The 14,916-nt window shown below is 40.7% G+C and overlaps 1 protein-coding gene across 1 annotated transcript in view; it reads right to left on the reverse strand.

Moving 5' to 3' along the window:
• Positions 1–14,916, reverse strand: part of mei1 (meiotic double-stranded break formation protein 1) — a 64,923-nt gene that overhangs the window by 19,250 nt on the left and 30,757 nt on the right. Inside the window, exons 16-23 of the mRNA XM_085403286.1 lie at positions 14,499–14,559; positions 13,733–13,830; positions 11,005–11,161; positions 9,798–9,945; positions 8,732–8,914; positions 8,384–8,506; positions 7,640–7,829; positions 911–1,024 (exon numbers count right to left, since the gene is read on the reverse strand). Coding sequence (XP_085259412.1) covers positions 911–1,024; positions 7,640–7,829; positions 8,384–8,506; positions 8,732–8,914; positions 9,798–9,945; positions 11,005–11,161; positions 13,733–13,830; positions 14,499–14,559 — 1,074 coding nt within the window. The remainder of the gene's footprint in view (positions 1–910; positions 1,025–7,639; positions 7,830–8,383; positions 8,507–8,731; positions 8,915–9,797; positions 9,946–11,004; positions 11,162–13,732; positions 13,831–14,498; positions 14,560–14,916) is intronic.

Below are 14,916 nucleotides of genomic sequence, written 5' to 3' on the forward strand. Positions count from 1 at the left end.
CATTCAAATGTGATGTAGCAGATCAAATGTAACATTGTGGGCTTTGTCATTTATTGCATGTCGTGGTGCGTCAATAACAGTGAAAATGCCTGATCAAAACATTCATGATGCCAAAAACATTGCAATATATAGGGGTTTAGTATAGCAATATATCATTATTAAAGAACAACAAGACAAGATCCAAGAGTAACAGTTATCTTAAAGATCATGATAGGATATTTTTTAAATAAAAAAAGAAAGTGTGCTTGCAATACTCTAAAGAAACCATAGGGTTACTAGCACCCTTATTTGAGAAACGCTGCAAAAGACAGTGGGCTGAAATATACAACTTACAACTGAGGATGAGGCTCCAAATATGCAGTATAAAGAAAAAAGTGGTAAGCCACAGAGGGATGAGTGTTGCTGACATAAAGACGAAAAGCAAAGCAAATTAGACCCTTGTAACAGGCATGGAGTTATGAGTTACCGTCTAGTAAAGTTCAGTGCAGCATTTTGATCTGCAGATCAGCAGAAAACGCTCCTCTGAGTATGTTTGTGAGGATGGTATTAAATCAAAGGTGAGTGAGGAGTAATTGAAATACAGATGAATGCAGAAGAGGAAACAAACACGACAACATTGTCTCTCTCGCTAGATAATTGTGTTGCTGTGTAGTAAGATGGCATGCCGGCGACGCTGTAAGAAAGGGAGATGCAGTCTCTGTGGATGACTGAGAGAGCGAGCTGACTTGTTTGCCTGCTGTCGGAGCTTTTCTTGGTATCACTGTAAGCGAAACTGTTTGCTGTAGCGATCATGTTGCTAAATCTGCCTCTTAACATAGGGGGCTTGAGCGGTTATTCGGATATTTTAGATAAATGCAGAGAGAGAGAGCTGTGCTCAGCGTGACATGTCAGCAGCACCTTGGGGCCTCACCATGGTATAGCAGTTTGAAGTGCACTCCTTCCATATTACTGTAATGGGGAGATGAAGGTGGATCATTGGCCTGCGTCACACAAAGCAGCTTCAGCACCAGAGGGAGTGAGTTCACTGCTCCATAAAAACAGACACAAACAAAAACAAACCAGAAAAAAGAAAAGGTAAGACAGAGGATGGAGTGTGACAGAGCGAGAGATGAGAATGACAATGAATTAGCATTTTCTCTCAAGTCATTACTTTAGTCTGGAACCTGTTGTGCACATCATTTGTCAACAAAGCCAACACAGAGGATGTGGTCCAAACATGCACTCTATAGGATGAAGGATTTCTTGCATTCACTTGTGGTTTTTATGAAGTTTGGTTTCCCTAAGAGGGATTTCTGGAGCTAGCACAAGTCATCGTGAAGAGAAAGGAACCGGGAGGAAATGACCACATCTTACTCAGAATGATTAAAAATGACCACACACACACTTTAGAAACCAATATTAGGTGTCTAGATATAGCTAGGATAAATGGTGGCGTAAGAGGGTGGAGAAAAAGGACCAGAGGGGACAGGAGACAAAGGGCAAGGGGACTTTAACTGGAAAGAAACTTCAGGCTGAACAGTCATCTACATTCCCCTTTCACTGCTGTATTGCATAACATTAAAATATCTCCCCTTTGGGATGCCGCCGCACTGAAGCTAATATAAAGTATATATTAATGCAAATTACAGTGGGCTGAATTGGAACATGTGGAGGGATAACAGGCTGTAATTCCCTCAGGGCCCGGGATGAGCAGAAAGCAGGCAGAGGCTAACCACAGCAACAGTTTCTGAATCCCCAGCTGGCACGCTGCTGTTGTGCCCTTCAGCTGTGCTCATTAACCTGGGCAAGTACACAGACGTAATAACACCATACGGCAGACACCTATAACAAAAAAATACATTATTTGCACATTTGCATTCTTTTGTTCTTTTTTCATTGTTACAAACCTTCAATTTCAGCATTTATGTCATGGTTTTATGGTTCTAATAAAGATACAGCAGCCTTCTGAAAACAAGTGAGGCCCGGATGCTAGTTTAGGCAGTCCACTCAAGCTAATTTATACCCGTGTGACATGCTACACTCTCCTCAAATTCTGTTTAAGATGTAAATGTCTCATCTCTCCCTCCAACATCTCAGTGTCTGCACTGCTGCCTGCAGTTTGACCCCTCCACCACCCCTGCATCCACCTGCAGGTTCCAGCAGGAGATTTTTTTTTAACTATTTACTGTGTTTCACCAGGAAGATAACAGAGATCAAATCTCTTTCACCAGAGATCTAGCCAAGGCAGCAGTCATACAAGCTCATAACATATCAAAATATGCAACACACGCTCTATGCTTTCGATGAGCTCCCAGCGCAGAGCCCAACATGCAGCTATATTAAAAATTCAAATGTGAACTGATCGAGTGAAATGGTAATAACGACCAATTCTACATATATAACTGTTTAATGTAAATTAAGTCAACAGAGAAGAGCCAAAAACACGTTTTTCCTAAATTTCCTTTGTTGGCTCCACAAGCAAATCCAAAAGCTAACGAATGGCTGTACACATCCATCATAAAATGCACAAATTCAGAGATGAAATAAACATGTTTACAGCCTGGTAAACAAAATGTTGTAGCTGGTATAGCTAATGAATGTTCAGACATTGCCAGCTTTAGCCAGTCACTGTCTACTGTCCTTTAACTCCACAAACTGTAGTCAGTGAAGTGGACCTCTCCACCGTGTTTTTGGTTCGCTTTGGAGTATTTTTAATACAATAATCTGACAAATAATTTGAACTGAAGCCAGTTACAGTTCATCCAAGAGGTTTATATGGCAGTTTTGGTGAGTGATTTGTAGTTTTAAATAATCTGGTATCTGTGGCTATGCTAGCATTATCTGATTAGCATTCCAGAGAGTTAAGGTGGCTCCCACCATAAGACTTCAACCTGAAGAGTGCACAAACTGATGGGTGGCATCATGATGGCTACGTCCATCTACTAAATACAGTCTATGAGCAAAACAAGTGAAGTGAAATTGTCTGACCTAATCTGACTGTGTCCAGTTACACCCCAGTTTATGGTATCTCACCTTCCACTGCCTGGTCGAGGAATTCATTTTACGAGGTTTTTTCCTTCCAGCATTAATCAGAGGCGACGGAGACTTTTTCTTGCCATTTTAATCCAATTCAAAACCAACCATATTTTAGGAGGCTTTGTTATTCCAGTTCACTTAAAATGAGATTTATATGGCAGGTTGGTTATAAGAAATAGCACTGCACTTAAACTGAGCACTGTGTCCAGCTGCTGTTAAGTCATATTTTAGGATATACCAAGCCTCATTCGACTGCCACAAATTTTTCTTTAATTTAAATAAATTCAAGTCAATATAATCTTTGTGCCCATGTTTGCTCTGCAATAAATGTTCTTATCTGAACAGCTGTGCTTTTCTGCAAATGTACTAATTTGAAAAAGAAGAAAAAACACAATTATCATTAAACAGCTCTTCTGCTATCTCTGAATGTCACTATAACAATCGTTTAAAGCAGAAAGAAAATGCTGCCAGAGAAAATGGACTCGCAAACGTAAATCAATCATATTTGAGAATAATTAGCCTAAGTGCTTTCCATTATATCGCACAAGACATTGTGCCAAACGCTCCAATTAATCCGTGTACATTACTTAATAGATGTTTTATTATGGTATATGCCAACTGTTATTTTTAACCCCCAGTAAAACATCTTGGCACGCTCACGTCACGGTTATGGAGCAAAAGATGAATTGATTGTGAAAGTTGTTTTTCTTTAAACAAAATACAAATGCATTTTTAATATATTACTATTCTACTAGGTTCCATTAGTTTTTGATTATTTATGCCAGAAGAACTAACAACATCTGCAAACACGAAGACGCATAAACTTGCTAAATTTCCCTAATTTAATTCAATTAAATTTGGTATCCTAGATACAGAAAAGCTCACCAATCAACAGCATGTAATCCTTCTTCGTTTGAGCTGTGGTGAAAAGCCTGAGTAATAAACTGTGTTAATAACTGTGGAGAGACAATAAATCAAAAATAGCTCTTTTTAAATGAAAATCTTTTTTCTTTTCAAGTCAAAATGATGAGAAGGGCATCTCAAACCAAACAGCTCAGGTGTGGCTGCTGCTGCTTCACTTGGATAAATCTTCCAGTGTCTGCTGTGTGGGGAGAAAAAAAACCCGACATGCGTTTGATCTATTATGTCTCACTGTGTGGGAGCCCACTACCTCACCCTGCAGGTGGATGTGTTCCTGTGTACTGTGTGGATGAGCTTGTGCTGAGTGGGTTTGAAACAGCTGAAACTTTTATTTGCTACAAAATGTTTTCATTTGGATGACTAAGAAAGACGAACAAAACAGTGTCCCACATGGTGAAACTCAAACTCTGGGGGCCGAGCTGCAACGTTTACCTCTATACATCGACTGTAATTAACCGTATCCGTGACTTAATGAGACATAAGTGAGCATGAAGCCAAATCAGCTGGCATTAATGTCGATGCGCAACGCTGAGTGGTGAATTCATTCATTCAGAATGGTGAATCACTTTATGTGTGAGAAAATTAATCTATTAGTATAGTGCTGTGTTTTGTAACCACAGAGTCATAATTATTAACACAGTTATTAAGGCATTAGCGCTCATCCCTAAATTCGGGATCAAGGTTTAAAAAACAGAGCTGAGGACACATTTTCGGTGGAAGTACACACAGAGTCTGAAAGTTGTCTGAGAGGTCACGTTGTAAAGTGAAAATTAATTTATCAATATACTTTGAGTTAAAAAAAAAAGACAGTAATGTGCAAAAGTCTTGATCCACCCCTCATTTCTAAATAAGTACATATATTAGAAATTATACTTATCTATCACAAATCTATCACATGGTACTTAAAAACCTCTACTTTCTTTATATTTTGCCATTTTTGGAAAAAAGGAAATAGACACAGGAATTTATTGAAACGTGCAAACATACATGGAAATACAGAATATAATAAAGTCTATATTTGGCATGAGCACCTTTATTCTTTGACACAGTCTGGACTCTCTTAGGCAGCTTTCTTGTCATTTCTTTAAGCAGTCTTCAGGAATAGTTGCTTCTTTGGATGTTGGCTGCCTTTTGTTCTGCTCTCTGCTTCAATAATGTTGCGGTCTGGGCTCTGGGAAGGAAAATCCATAACTGATAGTGTTCCACTGTGTGGTTTTTATCCTATCCAGGTATGCTTTTACTGCATTGGCAGTACGTTTGGGATCATTTATTATCGCTGAAAAACGAAGCCGTTGCCAATCAGATGCTTTCCAGATGGTACTGCACTATTCTGCATTCATAATTCTATAAATCTTGACCAGATCACCAGCAACACTGTATGAAATGCAGCCCCAAATCACGTCCGAGCCTCCACCCTGTTTTACAGATGGCTGTAGACACTCACCATTGCACCTCTCTTGTAACTGCTGTACAGACGGATGATGATTTGTACCATAAATTTTACTTTGGATTCATCACTACATCAGACCAGTCGCCACTGATTTTCAGTCCAGTTCTTGTGTACATGGGCATATCTCAGCTTCTGTGCCTGTTTACCTTCACTATGAATAGCTTCTTGATGGCCACCAGGCTCAGGATTTGTTAGCTGTTCGTCAGACAAGATTAAACACTAGCGAGGACAGAGCCTTTCAGTCTGTGGCACCAAGGCTTTAGAACAGTCTCCCACTAAACTACATTTAGCCGATTCTGTGGACTCTTTTCAGAACCTTTTCTATTCAACAAGGCTGTTTAGATTCTTATTGCTATAACAGATTTTCTTAAAATGACCTATTTCTTAAAATTTACCTTTATTTTATTTTGTGCCTTAACTTCATTTTATATTAGCTCTGTTAGATGAATCATCTGAAGGATCAGATAAATCTCTCAGGTGCTCTGCCAGGACTTTTCCTCTTTCTAAAGGACATGCCTTTCAGATACTGCTTACCTACTGCGGATAGTTTTTTAGGTCTGCCACTTCTTCCTTTCCTCCATTTGTCCATTTTCCTCATTTTTCTCAAGGACACACTGCACACTATGCTGAGATATTGTTAGGGTCTGGGCAGGCTGTTTTCCCCTCTGTTTTCTCCTTCTGTCTCTCTTTGTTCTCTCAGACAGAGAGGTGGGCTTTACCTGTGTCTCCACCCACAGGCGAAGCCGCCACTCACGCACTTGCGCCCATTGCCTCATTACGGTATGTAAGGACCGGCTGAGGCAGTTGTTCTCTCAAAATTGGATCTTCCAGTTTAGTTTTTGCTGTTGTGTTTTCTGCTCAGTAATTTTCTGAGTTCGTTGTTCGTTTCCTGGTGAAGCTACTTGTGCTCTCTTGAGGAGTCTAAAGATCACAGCTGGCCATTTTCCTCTTCCACTCTAAGAGTCAGTCAGCCCCTACCTGCCCACTCTCCATTAAGCTTTCTTCGCCTACCCTGGATTTCAGTCTGCCCACCTGCTACTCCTCCACGACTCAAACACAGAATCTAACAAGTGAGATCTCAGAGTTGAATAATCCTTGCACATCTCTATTGCTGCTACCTTCACTAACTACCAGTCTCCCTCTCTGCAGACCCTCTCTGGGCTCATCTGACAGAAACACTAGCTGCCTAATTGCTCATCTGCCTGTTGTTAACTTAATTCAGTCTCTAAATAAACCTTATAAGCCTTTTATTGTTGGTCTACATCTGCTCCCAGTGTCTAGTAATTGCAATACCATACCAGATACACTAAGTTTTTAGCTAGCAGCTCTTTGGTAATCAACTTGGTGGCAGAAAAACACTATTTTACGCTAACTGTGTTAGCTTTGGCATTTTTCATAGTCAACTAAAGAAATGCAAACACTGTGGCTTTATAGCAGGCTTCTAATAATGAAGTGCCAAAAGATGCAACTGAGAAGTGGCTCTTTGCTAGGTTGTCTGTTATGTATAGACAGACCACTGGTTCATCCCTTGAGTTACAGTAGGTACTTTTTTCTGCTTGAATGATGAATGACAAACAAACAAGCATCCCTGAAAATGTTCAGGTAGTCTGACTCGTCGGCAGCAAGAAAGCAAGAAAGACAGCAAGAAATGAGGAGTGGTTTGAGACTTTTGCACAGCACACTACACGCTGACTGTTTGTGTACATACACCTTTAAATATGTATTAATAAAATAATGAATGTCTCTGCACACAGATACAATCAGCTGTTCCAACAGACAGGACACCGTTCACAGCAGAGCCTACTTAAAAGCTGTTGTGCTATAAAAACAATTGGAGTCACACATATTATGCTAAATGCTTTCCCTGATTGAGGCACATTAACTTTAAATGAAAGACTCCATTACTGCTTCATCGCTGCACGGCGAGTGCGCGAAGCTGCCGCCAGAGGTTTTATGCTGTGCGGTTTATCTCTGTATTTCCCAGAGAGAGCTCGCAGAAGTTTGAATTAAAACTGCTCTCTCAATTTTTTTAATCAGCTCTCCATGAAGCTGATAAAAATGTTACCTGGTACATTTTGGGGGAAAAAAGAAAAAGAAAAAAATTAAAGTGAATTTTGTTTCATCTTTTCTATTCTGGTGCATCTATTCTCATTAATTTAAATACAATAGAGCCACAGTTACGCTGATTCCTGTACAGATTATTTTGCTTTGAAGATGCTAGAGGTGTTACAATATAAGCTCTGTGTTTCTTACCCTGTGCAGCGTATTCCTGTTCAAACCCATGGTCTGTGTTCACCACACTGACCCGCTGTAGGGCCTGGAGCAAGGCTGGTCTTAGCTTTGTACACAGGTTTATGTTGTAGCCTCTTTGACCTCCCAGAAGAACTTCTAGTACACCCAACACTCGCTCAGCTAGAGGAGCCTCTCTGGTGCAAACCATGTCCTGTGGTCAATTAAAAAAGTCACAACAAAGAAGGCACATCCATTTAGAATATCTCTTGGTAACAGTATTATCCCAAAGCAGTAAAGCGAATCAGTTGAATGAAGACAATTGTAGCCTAAAGAGGAATTACATATGGCACCATGGCTCTTTCTGGGACCTCCCCACCCTTTCATGTGCATACATGAGAGCAGCAGCGAGACCCCGATACAGAACAGAGCAGACATCGGTGACTACAAATATGAAACTGATTAAGTCAGGCACAGCATGAAAAGGAGGATCTGTGGTGGAGGTGACTGGTACAGTGGCTTGTGTGGGCAGCAACTGTGGGCAGGTTAAAGAAGTTTAACCAGCATGTCCTATATGAGATCTGCAAGCTGGATATTTAGGAGGGTATGACGTGGGGCTGGCACGGAGAATTTACTCCATGCTTGATTCAAATTTTTATTCCAAACAGCTCCCTTTACAATGCAGCATTCAGCTGCATAAAAATGTGTTCATTTGAATATAGCAAAGTCATTAACTCTGAACTCTTATTCAAGGTCTCTGGCTCTCACCAGGAGGGTCAGTATGACAGCTGGGTACTTCTCCATCACAGACAGCAGCTCCATGGTTTCTGTGTCTGTCTTCTGATCCGACCTCTCATCAGCACGGCTTTCTTTCTCCTCCTGTGTGTCTGCCTGTAAGACCAGATGAAACCCAGCCACCTTTTCATCAACTCTGACTTACCAGAGTTGAAGGGAATTCAGGAAAACACACCCCAATGTGTCTCTAAGACTTGCTCTGTCAGAGTGAAACTAATTAGTGAAAGTTGCCAGAGTGAAACAAGCAAATTGAGTTCAGTAAAATCACTGAATTATTCAGAAATACTTGCTGGGATACAGTTTAAGCAGATGTCTCATTACCGGGGTAGGCCCTGTGTTTGTGTCCTGTTCCTTGGTCAACCACAGCTCCAAGACCAGGGCGGCAAATTTCTCTGCCAGCTCTGGGTATCGACACATGAAGTGGATCAGCGCAGGATGGTGAAAGTAGAGTGAAGAGAAGCTTTGGCAGGAGGAGAGTGCCTTGCTGATGCAATTCAAAGAAGCCTTGAATAACATGGTGAAGAAAGATTGATGAAGTCAAAGTACTCTCTTTGAGTTGAGTGTACACATCCAAGTTAAAAACTTGCAATTTTGAAAATAATTTTCTTCACAATCCGGAGGAGGATCTCTTTTGAAACCCTACTGAGGCAGAGCCCTTAGACAGAGGAGCAACTCTTCTGTAATCTATTTTTATTCACAGTCAATGTAAGGTATATAATATTGAGTAGTCTCAGAGAGGCCGCGTAATACTCTGTGAAATAAAGAAGGGCGCATTTTTCATGTTTTTTTCTTCTGTGATGCTCAACTATAGTTAAAATTCTTTGCTGGTGAATTCTCTACAGCACAATATAGATTTTGTATCAAGAGATGAACATGAGCAGTCAAGCTCTGACTCTAAGTATTTCTAAGCCTGTTAAAAAATGGTTTCCATATTCAATCATGAAAAAAAAAAAAAAAAGAAGCATCGGCTCCGTACGCGCCACTCTTTCGTCTGTGGACGGGGAAAAAAAAAACTGAACACGTTCAAAATGATGAGATCCTGACACATTAATATGGCATTGCTTGTCAGTACACCTATCTCAACCTTCAATCTGTTTCATATTGTTAGACTGATTTACTGAACACAAAATTTTTAAAAAAATTTTCTCAAACCGAGGCAGACGTGTCTTCGCTGTCAGCGTGTTTTGGCATTAAAAGTGATAAAGGTTAAAAAAATTGAAAAGAAAAGTTAAAAATACTGGAGCCTTAAGGCACCATAATAGCAGAGAAGCCTGAAATCTAGGTAAAGTTTAAACTTTACTTCCACGGTGACGCTGTACCGTAAGTAGTGACTGCTTTGAAAGTTTTCAAAGTTACTGTGTGTGTTTTGATTTTGGCTCAGAGTTACCCCATCGAGTGAGGGGCTCTTGTCCTGTGTGAGTGCCAGCAGGTAGAGGGCAGAGCGGAGCACAGAGTGAGGCGGGACACAGCCCTGCTCCTGCACAGAGCGCAACAGCCACACAACATTGGAGAAGACTATCTGGTCAGGGAGGAGCCTGGATTACACACACACACACACACACACACACACACACACACACACACACACACACACACACACACACACACACACACACACAAACAAACACACACATATTAACGGCATTAATTGCAGTATTCAAAGTTCACATAAAGACAAAGTGCCCCCAGGGACATGCTGACGAAAGAAACTCGATATCTCTCAACACAAATGCACTAAAACATATGCAAAAGATCAACACACACATTCAGAGATCCTATCCCTGAGTATACAAACAACACGCACCCTCAGCCCTCCCACGCTATGTAAATCTCTGGCCACATCTCTCATAATCTTGATGAGACCGCGCAGTGGCAGGGAGAGGCTTTCATCACCTTCCCAGGAGGTTAATGCATAGCCGAGGATTCGCAGAAAGAAAAATTAAACTTTCCAAGAAGCCGACACGCTGTTTTTCTCAGGTTATAAAAAATGCATTTGAGACCACCCTCGACGGGCCACGGCAGAAGAACAAGGAGAGAGCTGCAATGACGTGTGAAACCAGACGAATTTATATTCATACAAGTCTGATATATTCGATATAGCATGACTGCATTCATCATCTTGAGATTTTGGTTATGTAAACACAGTAATATAGCTCAAATGTTGCCTTTTCTGCTCTCAAAGTATGGACTACAGCATAGCTAAACAAGGCTTTGAGAGTGCGAGATGTTTGGTCATATCCACATGAACCAAAATTTTCCAAAACTACTTTAATTGCAAAAATGTACAATTCTTTCCAAATAGTCGGAGAAATGAAATATTCAATAAGGTCCATGTCAATATACGATAGAGACAAATGTTTACTCTTCACAAGTGCTTAGATACATAAGAAAAATGATGCTGATGCTAAAATATGCATCGGTTATTTTTATTTCCACAAAATAAATAAATAAAATAACAGCTTATATCACAAGGTTGCTGGGCACTTAAATTGAACAAACTGTTTGTGATGTTCAACACTGAAGTACATAATAATTTATCCCAAGAGTGCTTGTATATATCTAAATATATCCCTGCTGCTTGTGTGCGTTATTACCTGTCTCCTTGCTGCAGGGCGAGGTACAGCATTATCACCAGGCAGTATTTCGGAGCCTGTGGTCCTTGATATTCACACAGCACAGAGGGCCACTCTGACAGGCGATAACACAAAGAGGGAAGGTTGTGCAGCAGTAGATTTTCAACCTCCTTCAGATCTGAGGGACAAGCAAGGTGATGAAACAGAAAGGAGAAATGCAATCAATGCTAGAAATGGGAAGAGGAGAAGGTTTGCGATAGAGAGCGAGAAAGCAACAAGAGAAGGTGGAGAGAATGAGAGGAAATGAATGAAGGTGAGAGGTGGTGAAAATAAAACAGAACACAGCAGAAGAGGCCCTGAGGCCAATTTTCCAAACAGGTATTACTCACTAATTTTTTTATTATTATTTTTAAACAACTGAAGGCATGCCAAAGCTGATGTTTATGAAAAAACACTCTTTTACAGGCAAAAACGAGTGAGGCTTGACTGATATCCAAACAAATCCAACTACAACGCCAAAATTCATCATTAAGCAAACATGGAAAAGCTTTAATTAATGTCTTATAATATTATCTGAAAAAACACATTCTGTTGCATAATGTAGAAAAATTAGGATGGATTAAAAAGCCGATAGAATGATGGGTGTGAAATGAAAGGGAGCATAAGAGGGAACATGAAAACGTAAAACATGAAAAAAGGAGTCAGATGAAGATGAAAGACAGAAGGGCTCAAGCAGGAAAGCAGTGTTAGAGAAAGGAGAAGAACGGCACAGGCAAGGCACAGACCCTGATCCATGACTACACAGTGGATATACAGTAAAGCTCCAACAGCATCTGCGGGAAGTGCAACAAAGAAAATAAAGAATGAAATGAGGAAAAAAAAACAAAAAGCACAGGAAAAGCAGAGAGAGAGAGAGAGAGAGGGTGGCAACAGTGAGCTCTATGGTCTGGAGGGTAACTGTAAGTAAGAAAATATACTGTTTACAAAACAGAGGAAAGTAAGAAGGGCTCCAGTTACCAATGCAGCCATCACCTCCAGGGAAAGAGTCAAAGAGTGAGGAGTGAAGAAGAATAGGGGGTTGTACTGAGTTTAAGAGGGAGGACTGGGACAGAGAGAAATACAGCAAAGGGTAGACAGATGAAGAAGATGAGAAAGGGGACAACAGATGGGAAAGAAAAAAGAAATAGACCCACACAGCAGGCAGCAGTGACACACTGCCTCCTGTTCAGGTCCTAAAGAACAGAAAAGTAATCCGAGACGAGAGGACAAGAGCCTTTTCTTAAACATTCACATGAGATTAGCAGATATCTTAAAAGCACAATCCCGATGACACGCTGTGATGTATCACAGGAGTAATCAGTAATATAAAATCTTAAAAGCACTAATGAGACTGTACACAAAGCAGGACATGACAGACAGGGAAAAAAATCTGCTAAAAACCTGAAAAACAGGAGTTTTTGAACAAGAAAAACATACACTGTAAAATGTGATAGGAAAATTTCAAGATGAGAGGGAAGAAAAATGAGGGAAAGCAAGAGGCTGAAAATGAAATGGAACCTGATAAGGATGATAAAAGGGAGGAAGATGGTGACAGGCAGGAAAAGAAACAAACAGGACTCTCGCTCTGCCAAACTCATTATTCACCATCACACACACACACACACACACACACACAGAGACACACACACACGCGCTTACTTACTCGTACAACTCTTACATCTCATTACCTCAAAGAAATATTTTACTCCACTCTGGTGTCAGTGTCACACAGACACATCTGCGGGGGACAGCTGCAGTTACCAATGAGCTGCTTTCCTTTGCTCTTTATTTTAGTGGATGCTGCAGTGATGTGAAATAAGGAAGTGTATGGAGTTTGTGCATTTGCTTCCGTGTAATGGAATTAAAAGCAACCACTTGGAACTGGAAATGTTACCTGTGCGGACCTATGTGTCATAAAGCGCGCTGACATTTAAAAGCCTTGGCCTGAGCTCTCTCACATAGGAAATACAATTCAAAGCCAGTTAACACAATCACCGTGTTTATAGTCCGCACACCTGGTTCCCTTCCTTTCATCCTTAACAGAAACCGGAGCTCTTGTTAGTCAACGTGCAAACACTTTCTTTGTTTTTTTCTTAAGCTTGCCTGTTGACTGTCAGACCCTCCTTAAGAACAGAGTTAACTTAACTCAAAAGAACAGGTGAGTCAGATGGAAATGAGACTCTCGCTCGAGTTTTTGATGTTTAAAGTCAACATAAAGACGAAAGAGAGAGAGCGTGAGCCTGAGTGGGCGAGGAAGCAGGCATGTGACAAAGAAAAACTAAAGCAAAACTGCAAAAGAACCTTATTTACTTTTAAAATCCAGCATCATTTTGTCAGTTCATGGCAGCGGTTCTGGGTAAAAAAAATGTATAATGAAGGATTTGATGAAGAAGCACCTGCTGAATGTAACATGAAGTCAGTTTGATTTAGTTTGCCGAGTATGAACTATACCTACATGTATCACGTTAATACAGACAGGCGGTAAATATTTGATTAAGCTGTGAATGGGGAAAAAACAGTTGAAAACCTCAGCTACAGCTAAGACGTGCTTTGGTGACACACTGACCTAGCCTATTCGGATAAACTGCAATGACAGTTCAATATTTCTCAGAAAACTGGCAGCATGACATCACTGCTGAGAGCAAAAACAGGGTTTTTACCCTGACTGCATGTCTCCGTGTGTGGTGCAAACGTGCATGTATTTGCATACCGTGCTGGTGGGAGCCAGAAGGAAGGTCTGACTGGGAGAGAAGACACATACTGAGTTTTTGTAGAAAACCACAGCAAGATGCATTCAGATTTGGGTTCCTGAAAGAGGGAAAAGGCGCTTGAACACACACAAACAAACACACCGAAGGAAAAAAAGATTTTAAAAAAAGAGAGAATGAGGGCACCAGAGACAAACAGTGAACAATTACCGCTCAATGCGCGGTCAATACAGCTAAGAGCTAACTGTAAAACCGAGGACAGGATGTGCTTTGACAAACTTCTCTCAAAGATGAAATGCACAGTGTTTAGTTTCATTACAGCTCAGAGCACGGGGGGTGGGCTTAAGCCTATCAAGTAAACCACATATATGACCACACTAGTATACGAACACAAAAAAAGGCACACTCTAACACGAAGACCCACAAAAGCGCATATTCTTACATGTGAAAAACAAAGCACACACAATGCAAAAGCACACTGTGGACTTTGAAGTAGTAGATCCATCGCTTAGAGACAGACACACTGCTGAGAAGACTGGCTTATTGGAAAAAAAGTAGAGTGACTCAAAAATGACAGATGCCTCGGTCGGTGTTATCTGCCTCATTGCTAAATGTGCTTTGACAGAGAATGATAATAGCAGCTCGGCTCACAGAGCCACCGCGGCTGGATACACACAGTGTAGAGAAACACGCGTGCACCGCTGCAGTTTTAATTGTCGTGTGTGTCTCTGTGTGTGTGTGTCCTCAGGTTATCCTCTTACAATGTACCTGTTTCCTGCACAGAGGAGGCCTTTGTGTTCCACAGCCAGTCTGTAGAAACCAGAGGACGCTGGAGGGAAGAAGAGGTGAAGAGCAGAATAAATAAACTACTACACAGTGAGAAATGAGGAAGAAGATGAGGATGATAGCAAAAACACCATTTATATAATGCAAACACTGAGGTACATCAAAGCCACTAACAAAAAATGTGACAGTTAGTGTAAACACACACAAAAAAACCCATTCAGCCTAATTCTAAGGAAAACACCGACCCAAAGCTCAGTGTGGTAATGACGAGTTTAGCAATGAATTTAAATGACGAGAAAGAGGAAGAGCAAGAGTAATAGAAGCTCTTTTTTATTTCTAGGCTGTCAAAATTTTCTTCATCTCATCTCATGTGTCACATTTAAAGTCATGTCACCTTACT

Source organism: Rhamphochromis longiceps, linkage group LG4, assembly GCF_057381845.1.
Source record: "Rhamphochromis longiceps isolate RC_006_pf linkage group LG4, R_longiceps_female_GT1.1, whole genome shotgun sequence".
In the NCBI taxonomy this organism is placed as follows: Eukaryota; Metazoa; Chordata; class Actinopteri; order Cichliformes; family Cichlidae; genus Rhamphochromis; species Rhamphochromis longiceps.